The 22,944-nt window shown below is 37.5% G+C and overlaps 1 protein-coding gene across 2 annotated transcripts in view; it reads right to left on the bottom strand.

The window, feature by feature from the left end:
- MYO16 (myosin XVI) overlaps nucleotides 1-22,944 on the bottom strand; it is a 615,551-nt gene that overhangs the window by 400,738 nt on the left and 191,869 nt on the right. For both annotated transcript variants that reach the window (XM_050766698.1, XM_050766697.1), the window contains 2 exons: nucleotides 16,112-16,236; nucleotides 3,262-3,387 (listed from right to left, as the gene is read on the bottom strand). In XM_050766698.1, coding sequence (XP_050622655.1) covers nucleotides 3,262-3,387; nucleotides 16,112-16,236 — 251 coding nt within the window. The remainder of the gene's footprint in view (nucleotides 1-3,261; nucleotides 3,388-16,111; nucleotides 16,237-22,944) is intronic.

Below are 22,944 nucleotides of genomic sequence, written 5' to 3'. Positions count from 1 at the left end.
GCATAATGCCTGCTATAGTTTGGATGTTTGTTTACACCAAATCTCAAGTTGAATTGCAACCCCCAGTGTTGGAAGTGTGACCTGGTGGGGGGCGATTGGGTTATGGGGCAGATGTCTCATGGCTCAGTGCTGAGTGAGTTCTCATAATATCTCGTTGTTTAAGTGTGTGGCATCTGTCCCCACCCGATGCATACATCCCCCAACTCTCTTTCTGCTCCTGCTTCCACTGTGTGATGTGCCTGTTCCTGCTTCACTTTCTGCCATGAGTCAAAGCTCCCTGAGGCCTCCCCAGAAGCCCAGCAGATACCAGTGCCATGCTTGTACAGCCTGCAGACTGTGAGCCAATGAAACCTCCTTTCTTTATAAATTACCCAGTCTCAGGAATTTATAACAATGCAAAAACTGCCGAATGCAATCCCTTAAACAAGCAGAATCAAATGCATGAGAAAATAGAAGACTGAAGTATAGGAAACCTTTAAAAAATGAAAGCTAGGGTGTGTGAACATTTTCGGGTCAACTGTTTTGTAGCTGGTTTTGAAACAATGAAGCAGTTGGGAAGTGTTTCTTAATTGACTTATCATGAATAAATGATGAATGTTGGAAACCTAGCTGGCACACTGGAGAGGGGGCAATAAAAACAATCTTAATTCCTTTGCATCTGACAAAGTAAACATGGCTACTGAATCATATTTCTCATGTAAGTTCATGACTGTGTTTCTCTAATTTGAAAGAACAGATTAATAAAAGGTTGGGAAGTTTTTGGAATGTGACAGGTAAAGGCAGGTAGTAACACTGATAGCCACTAATTCTCTCTGCCTTATCATTCAGTGATTCCTGTGTCTTATGACTTTTGAGGGACAGGAATCTCTAGGAAGCTTTCTGAAAGAAGTGGCAATTAGATTGGGCTTATGTTCCCTCTACCACTGACGCATGGCATGTATCATGTGTGGCATATATGTTAATCATTACAGGATTTTTTATTGTTAAATCTAACTATATAAAAAAACATTTAAAAATCCATCCAGATTTTTTACCACATAATACAAATTTTATCTGGCTGATCTTGTCTCTCAATTCTTACTACATAGTATAGCTTTATTAGAAGCATAATTTCCTGGATAGAAGCTTCCATTTCTGGCAGGGCACGGTGGCTCACGCCTGTGAATGCAACACTTTGGGAGGCCGAGGCAGGTAGATCACCTGAGGTCAGGAGTTCGAGACCAGCCTGGCCAACATGCCAAAACGCTGTCTCCACTAAAAATAGAAAAAATTAGCCGGGTGTGGTGGTGAATGCCTGTAGTCCCAGCTACTTGGGAGGCTGAGGCACAAGAACTGCTTGAACTCAGGAGGCAGAGGTTGCAGTGAGCTGAGATTGCACCACTGCACTACAGCCTGGGCAAAAGAGTAAGACTCCTTCATTAAAAAAAAAAAAAAAGAAGGTTCTATTTCTGCAGAGCAGGATTTCTTAGGGGCCTCTGGAAGGTCTATGCCTAGTTTTCACAGAGGATTCAACCTCTGAAATGGTAGGGATACTTTTTGTGTCTATGCATTTCTGAGAAAAAGGTCAGTAGCTTCATCTGATTGCTTGAGGGATAAAATTTCTGATTCTAATCAGAATTTCGGATTCTAATCAGAATCTAATTCTTTATGCCTTGGTCATTACAGCTTCCAGGAAGTAGAAAATAAGTATCTAGATTCTCCTTATGAGTCAGGAAACATTGATTACCTTTAGACACGCTCAACATGTAGAGCCAAAGACTGCAGTAGATACTTTATAATGGCGCAGTTGCAGAAACGTATACTCATTTCCCTGCTTTTCAGGCAGGTTTCATGTGAAAATAATGATACATTAATGTTCTTGTATCATTCTTTACCAAGCTTTACAAGACTTTAAGAAATTAGTATTTTTATTTTTATTTTTTTATTTTTATTTTTTTTTTGAGACGGAGTCTCTTTCTATCGCCCAGGCTGGAGTGCGGTGGCCGGATCTCAGCTCACTGCAAGCTCCGCCTCCCGGGTTCACGCCATTCTCCTGCCTCAGCCTCCCGAGTAGCTGGGACTACAGGCGCCGCCACCTCGCCCGGCTAACTTTTTGTATTTTTTAGTAGAGACGGGGTTTCGCCCTGTTAGCCAGGATGGTCTCGATCTCCTGACCTCGTGATCCGCCCGTCTCGGCCTCCCAAAGTGCTGGGATTACAGGCATGAGCCACCGTGCCCGGCCAGAAATTAGTATTTTTAGAAGAAGAAACAGCTGTTTTAAAATTCACCAACTTAGATTTTTCTTCCTGCTCCTCCACGTTAATTATGACAATAACCCCAGGAACAGCGAGCAACTCAAAAATAACTGGTAGAGGAGACGGTGCCACAGACGGCTCAGAAATTTAAAAGCATCATGATGGAATATTATGAGCAAATATATTGAACCAATGGGAGAGCCTCGAAGAAACTGATACATTCCTAAAAACATACAACCCATCAAGACTCAGTCAAGGAGAAATAAAAAGCTGGAACAGACCAGCAACAAATAAAGAGACTGAATCACCGTAGAAGCACAATTCAGGGATATTTAGTAGACCCTTAAATATATGTATTGAATAAACGGATCTTTTTTTACAGAAGGTGCTGTCAAAACAATGTTCTTTTTTGTTTGAAAGAACTTCCCCATGCAATATGTTTTTTTTCTAAAATACATGAAATGCAATCACTTTCAATTCTTTTGACAGTTACACTGCTGAAGTTTATGATAGATTATTTTACATAATGGTTAGTCGCTTAGAGATCTAACTTACTACAAATTTACTAGATGTGATTGTTACCCCAAAGTAATGTTCTGAAATGAACACACTAACTTAAATCTCCATATATGTGTAAAACTAAGTTACTTTTCCTACTATTGCCATGAATAAAATATTAGCTGTAGAAAACACATAATTATTACAGATTCATGAAACTGTAAGCTTATGAAGTCTATATAATATGAAAAACATTTTAACTCCATATTATGACAAATGTTTACAGATTTTGATTATTTCTTCAATGATTTCACTACAATATTCAGATACACAAGGAACATGTTTTTGTGTGCTCTTATATAAGCATTTTCCTTTAACCATAAAATTATTTGTTCAGTAGGAAGATACTATTAAAAGTCAAATTACAATAATGATTAGTACATAATTTAAAATCAAATCAAAATTGAATACGAAATTATTCACTAATTATATAAAATTATTTTTAAAAGAATTCAGAAAATCACTCTACCTGGCCATATTTGGCTGCCAAATGGAGGGGGGTCCAGTACTGATCATCTACTATGTTGAGGTCTCCACCATGTTCCAGGATAAGAGACACCACCTCCTTGTAGCCACTCGCGCACGCCATGTGTAACTGCAGTGAAGAAACATCCTATTATCCATTTTTTAAAAAGTAGTGGTATTCATGCAGTTCACTCTAAAGAGAGCTACTTAATTAAATGTTGGATCTAAAATACAGAGACCACAAAAACAAAAGAACATACATGTAATTTTATTTATTTGGTATAAGTGGGTGTAATTATCAGTCTTTGAAAGGATGCTTACGGTTATTCATTTTCCTTCTGACTCTGATAGTGTGCACTTTTTCATGTAATTCCCATCCCCCTCCGAGAGTTCCATTTCAATGCAATCTGAATATTTTAAAATATAGAATATAATCATTGAAAAGCTTACCATTTCTTGCCCAAAGGTAAAATATTTGCTGATTAGCTCTATATTCCAGGCATTGAACTTGGTGCTCTAGAAAGTCATTCAAAGAATAGCTAAAAACAGGAAATGTGATCATTGTGATGCTTCTGTCTGTGTAAAAGGCACAGGAACACTAAAAAGGATTAACTAAATCTGGTGGTGGCTTAAAAATGATTGTGTAGCTACCATTGTAACATTCTCCCAGTTTTAGTTTCTTTTGTAATTATATTTTTGAGACAGGGTCTCTGTCACCTGGGCTGGAGTGCAGTGGTGGAATCATGTCTTACTGCAGCCTTAATCTCCGGGGCTCAAGTGATCCTTCCACCTCACCCTACTAAGTAGCTGGGAATACAGGTGCATGCCACTAAACCCAGCTAATTTTTGTTTGTTTGTTTGTTTGGTAGAGACTAGTTTTAACCATGTTGTGTGTTACCCAGACTAGTCTTGAACTCCTGGGGTCAAGCAATCCATCTGGCTTGGCCTCCCAAAGTGCTGGGGTTACAGGCATGAGCCACCACGTCTGGCCCCAGATTAGTTTTTTAATGGAATCTTAAGTTTAGAAATAAGGACTTTGGAACAATAGTTTGGAGAATTTTTTTACATTTTTCAGGTGAGGGAATTCCTGTTTCTAAGGTAGCAGCCTTTATTTCTATATCAACTCTCATCACACTCTAATGAGGTTACTAAGCAACTACATGATTTATTTTATAAACATAAGAATTAGGAAGAAGAAACTATCAGAAAAGAAAGAGAAAAACCTTAAAAGTAGTAAAATCAATGCCATCTTCTAGGTTTGATAGCATGGAATTTTGTAGCTCTGTTCCATTGTGTTTTTATTACAAAGACAAAATTAAAGTCAAAAAGGCTTATTAAATGTGTACATTTTGATAAAATTTAACAAAAACATTTATTTTTATGCCTTTGGACCTAATCAGGCTCTTCAATCTACAGAGTGTAAATATATGTTTATTTCTTGTAACTCAACTACATTAGAATAAATATATTCATCTAAATTAAGACACTGTTTCACATAGATTTTCCCAGGCTTGCTACATATAGAATTAATCCTATTAATATTCTAGGAAACAGTCCCAAAAATGATATATCCACAAGTATTTTAGAAAATATAATTTTATATACTTGCTCTCCTAGAGAATTAATCTATTCATCTGCTTCTAAATTGATTCTACATTATTTGAATAATCAATAAATGATTGGCAGTTACTCTGTGCTATATGCAATAATCTGAATCTCAGAAGAAACTAATTTTTAGCATAAAGCGGAGTCTACAAATGGAATCAAGAATGAATCCATTTTCTGGTTAGCAATTGATACTAATGATCCCAAGTTCACAGGGCCAATCCCTGCAAGATTAGATTTGCTTTCCATAAAGCAAAAATTGGCTCTTACCATTTAGAACTTAGTCCAACCCTGGGCCAGTCATCACAAGCACAGCTGGGAAGGAAGACTAGAAGTCCTAGCTAACTCACTAGAGACTCTATCCAAAGTTTTACTACCAGTAACCTTTGTGGACGCTGGCAAGTTTACTTCTAGGTAATCCCAAAACTAAAATAAACAAACAAAGGAAAACCCTAATTGAATACCTCTACTTAATCACACGAGATAACCAACTTTTCAATTATCATAATACAATAGCAGGAGTTAAGAGCATTGTCTTCAGTCTACTGGCAATCAAATTCTGAATCCATAAGCAAACAGCTAGCCCCCATGGGATACAGTTTCTCATCACTAAGAACAGGTTAGACCTAGAGTTAAAAGATTTGAAAAAAAAACAAAAACAAACAAAAACAAAACACCAAAAATACCTATTTATGAAACGGAACTGATGCTCCTACTACTTGTCCTGACTATGACTGGAGGATACCAGGTGCCCAAATGTAACAGTGTTGATCACTACTGTGTCTCAGAACATTCCTCTCCTGCTACTTTAAGGGTCTTGTGAGAAACACGGAGATGGTGATCATTTCTGCCGTGAACCAGCAGCAGCGTATTTGCAAACACAGTTCCCACAAAAATTACAATTTGGAAACCACCTATGTAGCTACAAAGCAGGACAGGTGGTTGGAGAGGCTTCTAAAACATTAGGTATAAAAGCTGTGAGTTATTTCTTCTAATCTTTACCATCTGTGATATGATTGTTGCCCTTATTTTGCAGACGGAGAAGCAGTGGTTTAGAGTTTAGGTAACTGACCCAAGGAAGAAGCATGGTCACTGAGATCTGAGGCCATGCTCTGCAGCCTCCAGCACTCAGACTTGAAATAGCACAGAAGAGTGGACACGCAGTCACACAGTGAAGTCAAGCCACGAGGGTAACACTACCATACTGAGGCTCCTAAACATCTTGCATTCACACCATCATTTTTGTATGTTAATATAATTTTTTTCTTCTTTCTGTAAACCACTTCTATGTCCCTCACCCTTCCACATACTAATTTTATATTAACATTTAGTCTCTGGATGATACACAGTATCTATATGCTTGCTTCAGCTTTCCCATGGCTCTCCATCAGTGCAGGCACAGTCTTGTTTGGTAAATGTGGCATATTGCCTCCTGGTGTGCTTTGCAAAACCATCACCAAGTCCTAGTGTTTTTCAGCTATGAAAGCACAGGAGAATCCCAGGCTCCACATTTGGGAGACTGAGTCTACTCTAGAAGGGATCTCTAAAACTGCCCCCCAACACACACACATCCAGTGTGACGTAGGCCTGGGAAAGACAGACAACAGGGTCATTCGGTCATTAGAACATCTTCTCTTTTTATAATCCCATATAAGGGTAAGTTTTCACTGCATCAGGTCAAAGCCCCCAGCACTGTGCCCATTTCCTATTACAGCATCTCAGTCTTTGACAGCCTGTTCATTTACTGATAGTGTTAATCGCTAGAAAACATGCTCTACCAATGATTTCTGAAGTTTGAGATTTTCCATTTATTTTCCCAAAGACAGTTCTGATATTTGAAAAATAGTACCTCAACCCAATATTTATAGAAATTAAAATAAGTAGCATTATCATTGTTTTCAGTGTTGGTTCTCAGCTGAATCAATCGCTCCGGACAGGGTTTAAGGCAGCACAGAGCCAGCGTCCACAGATTAAATACCAAGAGGGCCCTGCCTGGGTTTTAAGAGCAACACACACTTGGGCCCTTTCAAGCATGTATTTGAGTAAAATCCAGAAAGGTTTTCCTAACTTTAAATTACTTTGTATTTATTTTTCAGAGTTTAAAATATGTAAAATATAAAAAGACATTAAAGATACTGACAATTGGACTTTCTGGATAACTGCTTCGCTTTTCAGATTCTGGTGATTTCTTTCTATTTGACGATGCAACTCCCTTTATAAAAGCAGGACCCTCAAACAACTGAATAACAAGAAAACAAATAACCCAATTTAAAATTGGCCCAAGGACTTGAACAGACACTTGTCGAAAGAAGATATACAATTGGCTAATGGGCTGATGCAAAAATGCTCAGCATTACTCAACATTAGGAAGCTGCAAATTAAAACCACAATGAAATATCACCACATACCCGTTAGGATGGCTGTTTTAAAAGATGACAAGTAAGTGTTGGCAAGGACGCAGAGAAAGGGGAGTATCTGTGTGTTACTGGTAGAAATGTAAGTTAGTACAGCCATTATGGAAAATGGTATAGATGTTCCTCAAAAAACTAAAAATATAGCTACCTTATGATCCAGAAACCCCACTCCGGGATGTATAACGAATGGAAGTCACTATGTCATAGGGATATTCATACTCCCACGCTCACTGCAGCACTATTCGTAACAGCCAAGTTCAGTGTTCATCAAGTGGTAAATACATAAAAATGTAGTATATATACATAATGGAATACTATTCACCCTTCAAAAAGAAAGAAACCCTGTCATTTGAAACAATGTGGATGAAACTGAAGGCCATTAGGTTAAGTGAAATAAATCAGGCACAGAAAGACAAATACTGCATGACCTCGCTTCTACATGAAATCTAAATCAGTAAAACTCATAAAAGTAGAGAGAAGAATGATGGTTGCCAGGGACTGGGGGAGGGGAAGAGAGAAAATGAAGAGTGGTTGGTCAAAGGGTGCAAAGTTTCAACTAGACAGGAGAAATATGTTTTGAGATCCACTGCAAAGCAGGATGACTATTGTCAATAAAAAATGTATTATACATTTTAAAATAACTAAGAATACATTTCAAATGTCTCAACAAAAAATGATAAGAAAAGTGGTAGATAGGTTAACTTAGTGTGATTTAACAATTTCACACTGTATACATATATCAAAACACCACATTGTACCCCATAAATGCATATGAGTATTATTTGTCAATTTAAAATAATATTAAATAAAATTAGAATCACTGTGTACCTAGCAATTTATTTTATTCAAATATAGTTAATATTTTCCATGCTGTGGAATGTTTGGATCACTTAAAGGCTAACTTTGATGGAGAGCTCACTGTGTATGAACTAGACAATAAGCTGAGTGATTTACATGCACAGCCTCCTTGGGCCTGGTTATCTTATAATGTTACACTCTTATTATTCCAGCTTAAAAGATGAGAAGATGATAACTCAGAGTTTAAGAAGCCAGCACAAGTCACAGCTTGGAAGTGATGGAGACTTCCAGGATGAGCACCGAGCTGGGTCTATCTGGCCTCTTTATCATGGTGCTGTTGGGCTTCTAAATCCTAGATTTTTAGGAAAGCATAGTATACAATTATACAGACACATTTCATTGACTGGGCTAATTCCTAATTGTTGGATATTTATGTAATTACCGTTTTTATATTGCTTTTAAAAACTATTTTGTTGGTGATTATTATATATGTTCATAGTGATTTCCTTCTGATATATCCTGATTCTAAAATAATGAGCATTTTTTCAAGTTCCTGTGGCATGTTGCCATGCAGAGTTCTAGAATGTACCAATTTACCCACAGTCCAGCAGTGTATGAAAGAATCCATTTGCACAGACCCTTAGCTTTTCTGGTCTTCATTATTATTTATTTCTAAAATGATTTCAAATAATTTGCATTTACTTAACTCCCAACAGTGGTCCTCTTGTCATATACATAGGCTAGTTGGATATTTTTCTTTTGTGAATTGATTCTTATTATTGCTTATTTCCCAGCGAGAGGTGTTTTGTTGTTGTTGTTGTTGTTGTTGTTGTTAATTTCTACGAACTCCGCATATTTTGAAATTTTGGGAAACCTGTTGCAAATATTACTCTCAGAAAATTACCTGTTGCCTCTTAATTTTGCTTACTCTTTAATGCAAAACATCAATTACAATTTCTGACATAATCAAAGATAACATTTCTGTGTTTTTTCATCATATTTTTACATTGTAATGGTCTTTGCCAGAGGCTTAAGTCTTTTCCACATGTATAACTTGGAAAATATCTGACGTTTTTAAATATCTTACCCTTTTATTTGTGCATCTGATTTTTTACTAATCTGTATGTAAAATGTTAAATATTATTATACATTCCCACTGAATCTGTTCTTATTGAAGCTCTGTGACTCCTGCCACTCTGAAGCTCGAAGATTATGCTGAGGCTAATGCTATATTTTAATAAAAACTATGTTAGGAAGAAATGAAAACTAATCTTGAGGACCATTCAAATACCTCCTAGGTTCAGTCAGGATTGTTGGCCAATAATTTCAGGTCTTCTTCATCCATTGCATCATAACACTAACACAGGATTTTTACTATCTCAGCTTTGACAGAAGTATGAAAATACTATAAATCATATCCCAAAGTGAGATTACATATGTAGATTGGAAAATAGTTGCCCTAAAACTTCTCAGATGACTTTTGAACTCTACCTCGAGACTGAGGGCTCAGTAGGTCAGAAATAAAAGACAAAATGAGACAAAGTGTTGAACAATTATTAAAGAGCACTCTTAGTGTATTAGGAGTCCACTTCCCCTTTCCACTGTGTGTAGATGGTAGTGTCAGGGTGGATGTGAGTACCTCCCAATTTTATGGCAGAGAAAGGTTGTAGAGACCACCCTGAGAAGCTACATATCCTGAGTAGTCTGATGGACATATAATAAACTGGTTTTGCTTCTTGCAGGCACAAAGTAAATGGCAAGAGATGGGCTGGTTTACCCATGAAGCTGTGGTCATTTCTGGTTCTATTTTAGGAGGTGCCTTATGGAGCAAGCACAGCTTAACTGAGGGAATCTGGAGTGTCCCCAAATTCCCAAAAGCTGAGTGAGCATAAAGGACCATTTGGAAGAGTGCAATATTGACTTTTAATATTATGATGACTATATTTCAACATAATTTATTTTCTATGCCCCATTTGTTTTTTGGTTTTTTTTATTTTTATTTATTTTTTTTTCTTTTTTTTTTATTATTATACTTTAAGTTCTAGGGTACATGTGCATAACGTGCAGGTTTGTTACATATGTATACTTGTGCCATGTTGGTGTGCTGCACCCATCAACTCGTCAGCACCCAACTACTCGTCATTTACATCAGGTATAACTCCCAATGCAATCCCTCCCCCCTCCCCCCTCCCCATAATAGGCCCCAGTGTGTGATGTCCCCCTTCCCGAGTCCAAGTGATCTCATTATTCAGTTCCCACCTATGAGTGAGAACATGTGGTGTTTGGTTTTCTGTTCTTGTGATAGTTTGCTAAGAATGATGGTTTCCAGCTGCATCCATGTCCCTACAAAGGACACAAACTCATCCTTTTTTATGGCTGCATAGTATTCCATGGTGTATATGTGCCACATTTTCTTAATCCAGTCTGTCACTGATGGACATTTGGGTTGATTCCAAGTCTTTGCTATTGTGAATAGTGCCACAATGAACATACGTGTGCATGTGTCTTTATAGCAGCATGATTTATAATCCTTTGGGTATATCCCCAGTAATGGGATGGCTGGGTCATATGGTACATCTAGTTCTAGATCCTTGAGGAATCGCCCCATTTGTTATTACATTTAAAAATTATTTTGAAAGGTGATCCATGGGCTACACCCAAGGGTCACTGGGAAGTATGGCACAAAAATTCGACAACTCCTGACTTAAGTTGAGAGTTTTAATTGTAATATGGGATTGGACACTTTAATTTGAGGTTGGTTTATGACATAAAGTGACCACAGAAGTTGTATTCTTTAAAAATGACCATAAAATAAATGGCTGTCTCCAGCTATAAGTAAGGCATGAACCAGCATTACTGAAATAAAGGTGACAAAAATAAAATTGCTTGATACCTGCATCTCCTGAATAATTCTTTCCTAACAAGGCAAATAAATAAGCCTCAAGGCCAGATGTGATATATCAAATTATGTGCTAACACAGTAAACAATAAAACAACAATGTCTTCATAATATATATGCTAGTTATCACATTAATATTTTCAAAGACTATATTCTCAAACTGACGAATTCATTTTCATATACTCTGTAACATGGTGTTTATTAAAATTGCATCATTTTCTGAGGCTCCTATTTACTTTAACAAGAAGATAATGTAAACTAAAAGATCCCTTTTAAAAAGAGATATGTTATATTTGGTTATTTTGCTGCAATTCTAATAAAGGAGGTAAAGTCAACTCCAAACCTGTCCTATTAGAAGTTTATTCCCATCGAACCTTTCGTTGTTAGTTTCTTCCCTTTTGCACATAACAATTTAACAGTGTGAAAAATTATGCTTAATTTTGAACCACAACTGACATTCCAACTCAGGTATGGAAATCAATCTGTGAACAAAAGTGTCTTCTTCTCCTTGTCGCCATAATAGATAAATACACTATATATCTTACAGAAAAGAAAACACAAGGAAATGACAGTTATTAACATACACAGACTAACCAATTCAGACATGTGAATCAAACCAAACCACTGGCTGTTAAATGCTGTAATTTTCATTCTAGTCTTTTGTTCATTGTTACTTTCTTGTTAAAAGCTCAAAAATGATGACCACAAGATTTGGTTATTTTAGAACAATTATTTGCAACATTTATGCTCTCTGTTCAATAAAAACAAGGTCACAAGGAAAGTCAAAATTGAAAATGCTTGAAAATCATAGCAATTTATTGCTCTGTATTGATTGTTTCAATAGCTTCTCTACTGAAGTGTGTATGCTCTTTTATTTAGCAGTGGTTGAAGTATGCATTTTGTTTTTACTTAGCAGTGTTTTTTAAAAAGAATATGAAGTTGTAATATGTTCTACCATACAAAGAAACAAAGGCTCTATTGCGTTTCTATTATGTGTTAGGCATTAATTCATTACATGTAATAAATGAATTATTAAATAACTCACACCAATCAGACTTTTGATCCTACTAGTCCACTGAAACTGTCCTCCAAGAGAAAGTCAATGACCTCCAAGTTACTAAGTCCAATACCCAATTCACATTTCCCATTTAACTGACCCCTCAGCAGTATTTGCTAGTCTATCATTCTTCCCTCTTCCTCAAACTTTTCACTTGGCTCCCAGGACATTTTGTCCTCTTAGTTTTCCACCTTCCTTACTGCTTGCTCCTTCTCATCTCCTTTCTGGAGCCTCCTCTTCTTCATCTCCATGGCTTGGTCCCAAATTTCTTTCCTTCTGCATATAAGTAGTGACTTCATCCAGTATCAAAACTTTCAATATCACATATATGCTAATGTTCTCCAAATTCTTTCTTTCATCTAGAGATCTGAATTCTAGACTCCAATGTCCAACCACAAATCCAACAGCTCCATTAAGATGGCTAAGAGGCACTTTAAACTTAGTATCTCCAGAACTGATGCGATCTTTCCTGCTTTAGGCTTGTGTCTTCTTCAGCCTCATCTCATTTGATGCCATCTCCATCACACTGGTAGTTTCAGCTAAAAATGCTTAGAGTCATTCTAAAGCCTTCACTTTATCTCACACAACACATTTATTAGGAGGTCTAATTGCACTACAATTCTACCCCTGTTGTCTAAGCCACATCACTGATTGCCTAGATTACTGGAAAAGTAATTATCACATTAATATTTTCAAAGACTATATTCTCAAACTGACGAATTCATTTTCATATACTCTGTAACACATTGTTTATTAAAATTGTATCATTTTCTGAGGCTCCTATTTACTTTAACAAGAAGATAATGTAAACTAAAAGATCCCTTTTAAAAAGAGATATGTTATATTTGGTTATTTTGCTGCAATTCTAATAAAGGAGGTAAAGTCAACTCCAAACCTGTCCTATTAGAAGTTACTCCTAAACAAACTCTCAGGTTCGCCCCTGTCCTTTTCAGTCAGTTCTTTTAAGTTCTAGGGTACATGTGCACAACGTGCAGGTTGGTTACATATGTATCCATGTGCCATGTTGGTGTGCTGCACCCATTAACTCGTCATTTACAGTAGGTATATCTCCTAATACTATCCCTCCCCTCTACCCCCTCCCCACAATAGGACCTGGTGTGTGACGTTCCCCTTCCTGTGTCCAAGTGATCTCACTGTTCAATTCCCACCTATGAGTGAGAACATATGGTGTTTGGTTTTCTGTTCTTGCGAGTTTGCTGAGAATGATGGTTTCCAACTGCATCCATGTCCCTACAAAGGACACGAACTCATCCTTTTTTATGGTTGCATAGTATTCCATGGTGTATATGTGCCACATTTTCTTAATCCAGTCTGTCACTGATGGACATTTGGGTTGATTCCAAGTCTTTGCTATTGTGAATAGTGCCGCAATAAACATATGTGTGCATGTGTCTTTATAGCAGCATGTTCAGTCAGTTCTTAACACAACAGCCAGAGTAGGTGATCCTTTTAAAATGGAGCAGGCTCATGCCCCTCCTCTCTTCTGAACTTCCCACTATCTTCCCATCCCATGCAGAGTCATAGCCGTGGTCCTCATATAGGCCCATAAAAGCTTGTGTGGTCTGGTCCCAGCACCTCTCCTTCCTTGTTGACACTGCTTCAGCCATACGGGCTCCTTGCTGTTTCTCAAGCACACCACACTCGCCCCTGACACTGTAGGAGTTTATGGTTTGCCCTTCTCACTCTCAGCCTGAAACACTCTCCCTTCACAGCCCCACTGTGCTCTCTCTTCTTTGAAGTCATTATGGAAAACACCCTTGTTGGTTAGATCTTTCCTATCTATCCATCCAAAATGGCAACAATATGACCAGCATGTCCCTGTGTTGTTTTTTCCCTTGCATTTATTGCTAGGATCCCATATATTTAGCTCATTTATAGTGTCTAGTACCCATTTTCCCAACTGAAATGTGGATCCATGACAAAATAATTTTGGTCACTATTGTTTTGTTCATTGCGTGTGGCCAGTTACATTTCTTCATTAATTCTGAATGCTTTTGCTGTTTGAATGCGTTATTTTTCGAAACACTCTAAATATGCTCTGCTTTCTTTTCTGATGAAAGAGTTACCTTGTTATAGTCTTCTAAAGTTTACAAATTTGTAAATATCAATTTTGGAAGACAAAATTTAGGAAAGCATAATTTAAAAATTTTAGAAGCTGGCCAGGTACAGTGACTCACACCTGTAATCCCAGCACTTTGGGAGGCTGAGGGGGTCATCTCACATGGTCAGGAGATCGAGACAATCCTGGCCAACATGGTGAAACCCCGTCTCTAATAAAAATACAAAAATGTAGCTGGGCATGGTGGCACATGCCTGGAGTCTCAGCTACTCAGGAGGCTGAGGCAGGAGAATCACTTGGACATGAGAATCACTTGAATCTGGGAGGTGGAGGTTGCAGTGAGCCAAGATCATGCCACTGCACTCCAACCTGGGCGACAGAACAAGACTCCGAAAAAAAAAAAAAAAAAAAAAAGAAGGAAGGAAGGAAGGAAGGAAGGAAGGAAGGAAGGAAGGAAGAAGAAAATTTTAGAAGCTTTTACAATTATAACATTTTAAAGTTAGAGTTTTCTAAATTTTATTTTCCAGAATCAATACTTATACATTTATAAACTTTAGGAGACTATAACAATGTAACCCTAAGTCATAAGAAAACAACACATTTTTAGAATGTGACCATCTAGAGGTCACAGGCACTTAATCTGCATTTAATAAATGTAAAAAATGTATTAGATCTCAATAAAACTTTTCAGACTACAAAGCTTTTATCTATTTAGTTAAATCACTTTCCTTATCAACTGTCTTCAACCTCACACCACATTTTCTTTCATGGGAGAAATGAATCACTGATTTGAAGCATTTCTGTGCAATTCATACTTCAGAATTCTGAACTCCTTTCTCCTATTCTAGTTTACTTTCTCTCAAAAATTTTTCCACTGGGTATTACATTTCTGTCATCATTAATTGTAACTCACAGTAACCCAGGTAAGTTTTATGGGTCACTAGGGCAAAATGTTCTTATTTTGGTGATTAGATATCAAGTATATACAAATTTATCCAAATTTAGTTGATCTTTTAATAATTTACTGCAACAGTGCTTGAGAGCAATAAAAAGTAATGACAGGAGTTTGCTTGAATTTAGAAATTCACTCACCAAAGTCATTCATAGTTTGTTTTACTGAACACTAAAATAAAAGCATGCTCCTATAAGTTACATTTCAAAACCAACATGGACTAAGTAATGCATACAATTATTTTAAATTTGTAGGAAAAACATACATAGAAGGAAGGCTTGAAGAAAATATACCAACCTAGAGACATTGGGTTTCCCTGGGTAGTGGCATAAGTATTTTGCATTTTTTCCTTCTAGCTTTTATTTTAGGATCAGTGTGATACATGTGCATGTTGTTACATGGGTAAATTGCGTGTTGTAGGGGCTTGATGTACAGATTTTTTCATTACGCAGGTAATGAGCATAGTACCCCTTAGGTGGTGTGTTGTCCTCACCCTCCTCCCACTCTCCACCCTGAAGTGGGCCCTGGTGTCCCATTTCCTTCTTTGTATCCATGTGGACTCAGTGTTCAGCTCCCACTTATGAGTGAGAAAATGTGATATTTGGTTTTCTGTTCTTATGTTAATTCTCTTAGGTAATGGCCTTTAGCTGCATCCATGTGGCTATGAAGGACATGGTTTTGTTCTTTTTACAGCTGTGTAGTATTCCACAGTGTTTATGTACGATGTTTTCTGTATCCTTCCACCCTGATGGACACCTAGGTTGATTCCATGTCTTTGCTATTATAAACAGTGTTGGGATGAACATACGCATGCATGTGTCTATGGTAGAATGATTTATATTCTTTGGGTAGATACACAACAATGGAACCGCTGGGTCTGCATTTTCTTCTTTGCCTACTTAGGTGTTTTCCAAAATTTCTACAACTGACATGTATTACTTTTATGATCACAACAATTATTTAAAGGTTAATTGTAATGATGTCTATGTTTTATAAATCAACTTAAATTCTCTCTTTAAACAGTTTCTGAGTCAAATATATGAACTTACCAGGGTTACTCCTTCATCATTTTTCTCATTGACATTTCCTCCAGATGACAAGAAGTGTTTGACATCTGTTAACATGCTCATGGGTCTCTGAAGCTTCATCTGGCGCAGTGAGGTCAAATCCACTCCTGTGGGGAGAAAGAGCCTTTCAACCAGAATGGAGAGGTAGTTCTCAGTTCCTGGGGGTCAAAGCCTAGCTTCATCATCTATTCTTTCAACATGTTCTTCTTTGAAGCTCCTCTTCTACTTTGAACACTCATTCAAAGAACTGATTATCTTTGCACATATTGTATTTCCAACTATAGTCTTTAAAAAATATAAAATTATCTCTTGTTATGTTCTAAAGTATGATACGATGCCTTATAATGGCAGGTTTTCAAATAATATCTGTTTTAATATAAATCATCAACATACATTACTCAAAGTATTTTAAAATACTTAAATGGAAACAACAAAGATACAGTTTTTGATCTCTATGATTTTTCTGGCCAAAATAGTTGCTTCCAAAAGCAATCTAATATCCTGGAATAGAAGAAAAGACTTTAGGCTGGGCACGGTGGGTCACACCTCATCCCAGCACTTTAGGAAGCCAAGGTGGGCAGATCACTTGAGGTCAGGAATTGAAGACCAGCCTGGACAACACAGTGATATCCCATCTATAGTAAAAGTACAAAAACTAGCTGGATGTGGTGGCGAGCACCTATAATCCCAGCTACCCGAGAGGCTGAGGCAGAAGAATCACTTGAACCCAGGAGGTGGAGGTTGCAGTGAGCCAAGATTGCACCACTGCACTCCAGCCTGGGCACCAAGAGCAAAACTCCATCACAAAAAAAAAAAAAAAAAAAAAAAAAAGACGTTAGTATAAAAACTGGAAAACTATGAATAAAGTCTTCAGTTTAGTACAGTTAATATTGTCCCAATGTTAACTTTTTAGTTTTGATAAATGTACCATGACTATGTACGTGTTCACATTAGGGGAAGCTCTGTGAAGGGCATTTGGGAACTCTGTGCTATCTTTAGACTTTCTTGTAATCTAAAATGACTTTAAAATAAGTTTTTAAAAAGATGCATCCATTGAACATTTAATGACTACTAATGTTAATAAAGATAACTAACATTGAGTGCAGAATCCACAGTCTGACTTCACCCAGGAGGGGAAGTGGTGCACAGAAGGCTCAGGTCTGCTAAATTCCTGCCTATACCTCTATTCAGCATATATTTTAACCTGAAATTTCATGATGTATCATCTCTGTGGTAGCTGTATCTCTTCACTGATGTGTCTCCTATTCCTAGCATTGGTTCCTGAACAAAACAGGTATCTGCTAAGGAGAACTAATTCATCTTTTTCCAAGGGAAAAATGATAATGATGGTGATCCCTCCCTCATAGCAAATGTTTGCTATGAACCAGCCACTTTTCTGAGCACTTTTCTCTTATGTGATTGCATCCTGGCAGCAAACATCAAGAGAAAGCCTGGCACAGTGGACCCAAGAATAAACCTCGGATTGATGCTCCTGAACGTGCCTATCTGTAGTTTCCTTCCTCAGGTTGACTCTGCGAAAGTTATTTAACCTATGTGGGCTTCAATGTGCTTAGTCCCTCAGATAATAGTTCATTCTTTTAAGAGGTAGCTCTATAGCAGAAACCACATCAAGCATGTTGCATATCTGGTATCATTTTTCCCCTTGGGGCACTTCAACTCTGCCTCATGCCACAGCTCCTTCTCCGAACCTGGATGAGCAATAGAGAAGAGGCGCTCTGCACTCAACCTGCTTGGGTGTTAGTGCTGTGTGTATCAATGACTACTTGTGCCAACGTGGGCAAGTAACTTATCCTCTGCCTCTGTTTCTTCAACTGCAAAATGGTGTTGGTAGTATTTGATTAGTCCGTTGCTTGAGAATGAGTTAAAACACATAAAACTTATAACACGTATTTAGCTTTCAGAAAGCACTAAATAAAAGTGATCTGTGATTATTAGTCAGCTTTCTGACATGTGTTTTTCATACCTCTCATTTGGGTGCGTCATATATTATCGTTTGGTCATTTAGGAAGCATGGAGTAACAAAACAAAGTAAAGCAAAATGCAGTATTTGAATAATGTATCTCGTTTCAAATATTCTGTTCAAAGCTAGTCCATTTTAGTAGAAACAAGAAATAGAAACACCCGTGACCATTCCTCAGCTTCTGAATCATGGACATGCCATTTTAGAACTAACATTTCCCTTATAGAGTCATTTGAGGTCTGTTATGAACCAGCTAAAACTGTCACTTATTCTGACTTTCAGGATTATGAAATTTCATGTGTGATTTTATTTTGGCAAATATCATTTCTCAGATGTCAGCCTTCAATTTTGCATGCTAAAGTAGCAGAAGAATCTGATAGTCACTCTAAAGTTACTTTGTTAACTTTTAGGATGTTACAATGTCTACTAAAGTTGTATGTATCTTTTATATAATTATGTATTTAAAAGGGAGTGATAAAAACACAAGATTAAAGACAAGTAACAAATTAAAACAGAGATAAGACATCACTCACTGCAGACTCATTATATTAAGAGAAAAAAATCTATTTCTGGTCCCTGTTGTGAAGATATCACAGGGGAATATTATTACATTGTATCCTAATGCTTGAAAACTTAATTTTGAATCAGATAGGATGCCAATTAAAATGTGAATTTTAGATTTCTTTTTTATATATATTCAGGAAAGTAGTCCAAATCACTTTTGGTTAACACAACACAACAGAAACTCCCTCTCTTGGTTGTCAAATTTCTTTAATGCTCCTGGATAAAACCAGCCAAGATGGATAGAGCCCATAAGTCTATTTTGTAATGGATAATGGGTCCATTCTCATTTTCTCTACAAAATGTAGATTTTCATACTGTTTTTTGAAAATAAATTAATGGAAGGTCTGTTTAGATGTATTATTTTGAAAGAAATTTAGTAATTTATTTTAATATAAGAATTAAGAAACAAAATAATTTACCTAAAATCCACACATTATTACTTGTGATATTATCACCACCTGATTTAATCTAATAATATCACTGGATTCTTGTGCAAAACTGAAATTACATCAACACCCCAAGTCAATCTGAACCCTAACTTAACTTTCCTTAACCGTCCCTCTTAAGGTAATATTGTTTTTGTAAGAATTCAACTTTTCCTTTTCTCTGTTGATATTAGGGCTACTCTTTGCTGCTATTATGATGGTTTTATGACCATGCTGAACTGCACAGCTGTGGGCTCTCCTGAGTTGTAGGAGGATCTGCACTGCCTCTCTTCTGTGGCTTTTCCAATCTTCTTACCTTCACTTATGCTACTCCCTATGCCTGGGTCAGACCACTCTGCTTGGTCTCCCTGCGGTAACCCAGCCCCTCACCTTCAGCTTAGTGTAGGTGACACCTCTGTGATGCCTTCTGTACTATTTGTAAGGAAAATCATATCCTTCCTCCTGGGTGTTTTTATAAGATCTGCATATGCCTTATTTTTATTCATTATCATATGCCATTGTGTCATCATTTGGTCATACATAAAACATCATTTTTGCCCTCAAAAAGGAAACAAAGCTAAACAGGCATTTGCAATTCACTATAATATGCCCTATCTCATGATTTTAGCATGGGATCCTCTAAGCTCATAGAACTGCCGCTAACCCAAATTTTTATCTTCATAGTAAGTGTTCTAAGAGACGCACGGAAGTAAAAAAGTTGAGCAGACAAATAAAGTAGTTCCAGCAAAGAGAAATACACAGAAAGGGTGCTGCTACCCTCCACCCATTCCCTTCTCCCAGCCCTAACAGCAGGCGTGACTTGCGACCATCTTACATAGTCATGGGAACCGTAACCCCAAAATCAAAATGCATGATTTTGAAGAGGCTGGTGCAGGGAGAGCATTTCAAATAAACTGCCTTAAACTAAAGAAAAACACATGATATTCGTGAACTGATTCACCCAGGAGTCCTCTGAAAAATGAAGGGGGAAGATTAAGACTGGGGGCAAGAAGACCAGTTTTGGAAGCTACTGTAGTAATCCAAAATAGAAAGACCAGCATGTTAATTAAGGCAGTGACAGCATGATTTGTGATCTGGGTGGACATATTAGAAAGATACCAAATAAGTAGAATCTGTAAGAATTGGCGACAATCAGACATGACGATATGGAAGAGAAGTGATGTTCCTGGTGATAATGGCCAAATATGAAATACAGACAGTGAAAGGACAATAATACATTCCATAGAGACATGTTATTTCAAACTATCTGACACTCAAGTCAAGATACTTAATAAAACTGCATATACAGGAATGAAGGTCTTGGAAGATAATTAAGCTACAGGGATATTCTTGAGAACCAGCAAGTGGTAACAACACAAGCAAAAGGCTGAGATAACCCAGCAACAGCATTGGAGGAGATGGAAGATTGTCAAAGACAAAGCCCCAGGAGGGACCAACATTTAGCAAGCTGGACAGACACGGGAAACACTCGAAAGAAACCTAAGTAGAAGCTCGAAGACAGGAAGGAAAACCATGGGAAGATGGCAGGAGAGAGAATATTCCTAAGAGAGTGTCACCAAAGTCATTGAATGTCAAAAAGAGATAAGGTAATAAAAAAGGAAAGAAAGCTATCACTGGATAGAAAACTAAGGAAGGTAATCACAATTGTTCCAAGGGCATTTCTAATGAGTTTGCAGGTTTAGAAACTGAACTTCAGTGGGCTGAACCACAGGAAACTAGGAACTCAGGAAAATAAATGTGAGCTATGATTGTTAGAAGAATGGGTTTGAAAGAAGAAAAGACAGTGAATGGTGATGTATGCAGAACCAACGAAAGCTTTTGGTGTCTTTCAGGGACAAGAATATTTCTGTATGTGTGTGTATAATGTACACATTATGCTGATCTTTTATCCTGGGCACTCCTCGGGTTCTCCCATCAGTGCTTTCTTTCCATGCTGGCTCACTTTCTAACCGACTGCCTTCCTTGCATGCCAGCTGGTTCTCCTTGCACTGGAGATCTAATATTCATCAAATGCTCAATTGCTCTCCGTGGTTGTCTCATTTTACAGCCTGGCAGGCTCAGGCGGTGAGCCGAGGTTAATTGCTGTCCCCGAGTTTACAGTGTAAGTCGGTGGTGACAGCACAATTAGGACTTGTGACCAGCGATTTTCCATGTAATCAACTTGTTCAAGACGTTGCCGGCCTCCTCTGCCACGTGCATCCTGATGTGACAGGTGATAAGTACTCGGATGCGAAACTGCACAACGCAAAATGAAAATTCTAGGATTGCAACCACCTGGTTATAAAAACGCAATGCTGAAATACCCAGAGCCAAATAATAATAAAAATCTCATCTTGAAATAGTAAGGATTTCTAAAGACGTCAGCCCATGTTGTCACAGTAGATAAATGTAAAAGTGTACCAAGCAGAGGGCCAGAGAATAAATCGAATTAGACAGTATTTACCGGGAACGGCGGCAGATGATGGAGATAGTGGGAGGAAGACCAACATAAGCAGAAGCAGACTGTGAATGAGCTGAGGTAAGGGCAGATGGATGTGAAGGCACGGGCCAGAGTGACTGCAGTGACAAATGGCAAACAGAATTAAAAATTTAAGAGATATTAAATTGAGTTTGTTCCAGCAAACATGTATTTAACAAGCTGACCGTGACAGCCATAGTAGTGGCAGATTTTCTACTAACCATTTAAGAGTTAGTACTTTCCTCTTGTTTTGTTCTCTTTTGTTTTGTTTTGTTTTTGCATACTCCTTTTAAAAAATCAGCCTCTCAAAGGAACACACTTATTTTTATTCTTTACAAAGGATATAAAATACTGATCTTGCAATACTAAAATTTCCTATGAAACAAAATGCTGTAATGAGTTGGAGAGGTTTATAAGCAATATGAATGCATTAGAAAATAAATGTCATTTTATTTTCTAAAACAAACATTTATTACCGCAGCATTTTAAAATTCAGAAAGACAGAAAAAGCAGGAAATAATAATATAGACATGGCACAGCGAAACAAAACATGGTCAAGGACTTTTTGAAAATTTGGCATCACGGATTTTATTTTTTTAAACCATTTTATTGCAGTATGACCAACATACAAAAACTGTACATATTTACCGTATACAACTTGATGTTTGTAGGTAAGTATACATCCCAGAAAACATCCCCATATTATATGCCATAAACATATCCATCACCTCCAAATTTCCTCCCACACTCTTTATTTACTGTTATTTTTACTATTATTTGGTGATAAGAACACTTAGCATACGAACTATGATCTCATATATGTTTGCAAATTTGCATATGTTTGCAAATTTCAAAGTATGCAATACAGTATTATTAACTATAGGCACCACTGTGCCAAGTTTTTCATGTAAACTCAGAATTGCATGCTACCTGTGCAGTCTGGCAAAGATTCAAATAATTAACTTCCCAATAATGAAGTCTGCATAACTTCAAGCTTCATTCCCTTTAGAAGTAATGGAATCCGCCTCCCACAGGGCATAGCTAACAAGACTTGGAGAAAGTGAGTGAGCATTCCCACAGGTGATAGTGCCCAGGCACGACTGAGCTGCAGAGTGGTAAACTGAATGCACTGCCAGCCCGACCCAGCCTGCTTCTTCCTGAGACCCCCACCTTGTGACCTTCAGCAGCATGGCCATGCTCACATCATCCCCTGTCATGGTAACCACATCTACCTTGCTTTCACAACTAATGAGACTATTTTATCTGAGAACTCATTGCTGCTAAGTACTAACATTATTCTAAGCCATCCTCAGAATAAACCTTTTTCATAAAAGCAATCTGGAGGAGGCAGAGAGCACAAGGGAAC

This window comes from Macaca thibetana, chromosome 17 (assembly GCF_024542745.1).
Source record: "Macaca thibetana thibetana isolate TM-01 chromosome 17, ASM2454274v1, whole genome shotgun sequence".
In the NCBI taxonomy this organism is placed as follows: domain Eukaryota; kingdom Metazoa; phylum Chordata; class Mammalia; order Primates; family Cercopithecidae; genus Macaca; species Macaca thibetana.
This window is presented reverse-complemented; position numbering and strand designations above follow the sequence as displayed.